This window comes from Microtus ochrogaster, linkage group LG4 (genome assembly GCF_000317375.1).
Source record: "Microtus ochrogaster isolate Prairie Vole_2 linkage group LG4, MicOch1.0, whole genome shotgun sequence".
NCBI lineage: Eukaryota > Metazoa > Chordata > Mammalia > Rodentia > Cricetidae > Microtus > Microtus ochrogaster.
The window spans coordinates 48,866,406-48,869,207 of NC_022030.1; the positions used below are offsets into that span (position 1 = coordinate 48,866,406).

General features: G+C 40.6%; 1 protein-coding gene across 12 annotated transcripts in view; it reads left to right on the top strand.

Moving 5' to 3' along the window:
• The window catches only part of Trip12 (thyroid hormone receptor interactor 12), a 125,186-nt gene that overhangs the window by 42,294 nt on the left and 80,090 nt on the right, over nt 1–2,802 (top strand). For 10 of the 12 annotated variants that reach the window (XM_013351653.2, XM_013351650.2, XM_026786083.1 and 7 more), the window contains one exon: nt 262–1,064. In XM_013351653.2, the coding sequence (XP_013207107.1) occupies nt 262–1,064 (803 nt within the window). The remainder of the gene's footprint in view (nt 1–261; nt 1,065–2,802) is intronic. The other 2 variants (XM_026786084.1, XM_013351654.2) reach the window with 1 other exon arrangement.

The following is a 2,802-nucleotide window of genomic DNA, read 5'->3' on the forward strand; positions in this document are numbered from 1 at the left end:
CTGTAGACCAGGCTGGTCTCAAACTCACAGAGATCCGCCTGCCTCTGCCTCCCAAGTGCTGGGATTAAAGGGGTGCGCCACCATCGCCCGGCTTTCTCTTTTGTTTTTGAAGTATTGAAAATTTTAATATTGGATTTCACAAAAATTGCCCCCCCCAAGTATTTAGTCCAGGGATTTTGGGGAGTTTTAGGCTTAAGTGTTAGATGGCAGGTTTACTCGTGATATGATACTACTAACTCTTTTTCTTATCTAACCTCTTAGAAGCTGCAGTTCATCATCTACTGTCATAGTTCCACAACCAGAGGATCCAGACAGAGCCAATACTTCTGAAAGGCCGAAAACGGGGCAGGTGCCTAAGAAAGACAATTCTCGAGGAGTGAAACGCAGTGCTAGTCCAGACTACAACAGGACCAATTCTCCTAGCTCTGCGAAAAAGCCCAGAGCATTTCAGCACATTGAGTCTCTCTCAGAAACCAATAAGCCACACAGTAAGTCAAAGAAGAGACATTTAGACCAGGAGCAACAAGTGAAATCTGCACAATTGCCATCAACAAGCAAGGCTCACACCAGAAAGAGTGTGGCTGCTGGTAGTTCACGGAGTCAGAAAAGAAAGAGGACAGAGAGTTCTTGTGTAAAGAGTGGTCCTGGGTCTGAATCAACTGGTGCCGAAGAGAGATCTGCAAAACCCACCAAGCTGGCTTCAAAATCAGCCACCTCAGCCAAAGCTGGGTGTAGCACCATCACCGATTCTTCTTCTGCTGCCTCTACTTCCTCCTCCTCTTCGGCTGTAGCTTCAGCCTCTTCGACTGTACCACCAGGTGCCAGGGTGAAACAAGGAAAAGACCAGAACAAGGCCAGGCGTTCCCGTTCAGCATCCAGTCCTAGTCCCAGAAGAAGTAGCAGGGAAAAGGAGCAGAGTAAAACTGGTGGCTCTTCAAAATTTGATTGGGCTGCTCGTTTCAGCCCTAAAGTTAGCCTACCTAAAACAAAACTGTCTCTTCCAGGGTCTTCTAAGTCAGAGACATCAAAACCTGGACCTTCTGGATTACAGGCCAAATTGGCAAGTAAGTTTATGGGACAATCTTTCTTTACTTAAAGAACATCTCCTGGTTGGTCAGGAGTGACTATGCTTTCAAGTTAGTTTTATTTATTTTCTCAGATTTACTATTTTCTCCATATAGCAATGCATTTCAATTGAAATACAAGTTAAATTGCAGAGACAGACTTATTGCTGCTTAGTAATTAACTTACTAGTGCTAAGTAATCTTATTTCATTGTCTGTATGTTTGTCTTTACAGTATCTACTGGTCAGTCATTTCCTAATGTCAGCATGGGGGAAAAGTTGGTGTTCTGTACTAGATTTAAAAAGTGCAATATTTTGACTTGTTAAGGTGCTTTTAAAAGGTGCTTCTTACATTCCATGTACTACTAGGCACTTAAGTTAATGGAAGGAATATTATCATGTTGAAGTTTGTAGGAGAGTAGGAGCAATATTTTAAGCAAAGAAACAGATGGAAGAAGCAAAGTGCTGTATATTTTTCTTTTTGAACGACCTTGGTGCACACACATGTGCTCATGCTCTTTCTCGCTTTCTCTTTCCCCTTCCCTTTCCCCTTCCGCTCCCCCTTTCCACTTCACTCCACCCCTCTTCTCAGGAGACTTTCTTCTTGTAACTGAGGTAGACAGATGATACTGACTTTATAACTTCTGATTATGGTCATATTGAAGCTGTTCCCTTTGTTCTGTTGTAAGAAATAAAGGACAAAGAACTTAAGAACATAAGCCACATCCTTTTCATTTTGGGGGTAGGTGGGTAGTAGCATTTCTCTGTGTAGCCTGGCTGTTCTGGAACTTATTCTGTAGACCAGGCTGACCTCAAACTGAGATCCATTTGCCTCTGTCATCTGAATGCTTGGATTAAAGGCATGTGTTACCACTACCTAGCCCTTTTTACATTTTATAACAAGTTTAAGGGTCTTAATTTTCTTTACGTTTTGAAATTCTTGACAGTCTTATTATGTTGCTCAAACTAGTTTCAAGCATTGTGAGCTTCATACTTTAGCCTGGGATTGCAAGCATATAGCGTAGCACTTTGGTGCTCAGACAGTCTTTCTTTTTTGAGTCCCATATGATTGGCTAGATAGAGCTAAGGAATTCCTTAATTATTGAAAGCCTTTGAATGGTTGCTGCTAGCATTTTTTTTTTAAAAAAATAGTTACTTTTGTTTCTTGTGTTTGTGGGTAAACATATGTCTTTGTAAGTATGTTTCTTTATTTCCACCCTGTGGGTTCTGGAGATCGAATTCAGGTTCTCACCCCAGTGTCAAGCACCTTTACTGGCTGAGCCTTCAGATCGGCACTCTCACTAATGTTCTTATTCAAAAACTTCAGCTAATACCAAATCAGCCTAACTTAATACAGAGCCTCAGGTGTTAACCCTGTTGTTGAGCACTAAATCTATAGGTATGCACACACATACCTGGGCATGTGCTGTGGTGCTTATAGGGGCCAGAGGACAACTTGATTCTTTCCTACTTTGGATTCTGATGTCTTTAAGTTTGGTAGTAAGCAAGCTCCTTACTTGCTTAACCATAACATTTTTTGTTTACTTATATCATATGATTATTAGAAAGGTGACATCATTTAAAATTGTGTAGGTAATGCATTGGGATTTGGAAGTTTAGTAACTTTGGCATCAAAAGGAAATGAAAGACCTTCTGAAAAAGCTTGATACCCCATTCTGCCAGGTTTTCTTTTTCTTTTTTTATTTTATTTTAATTTATTTATTTATTAAAGATTTCTG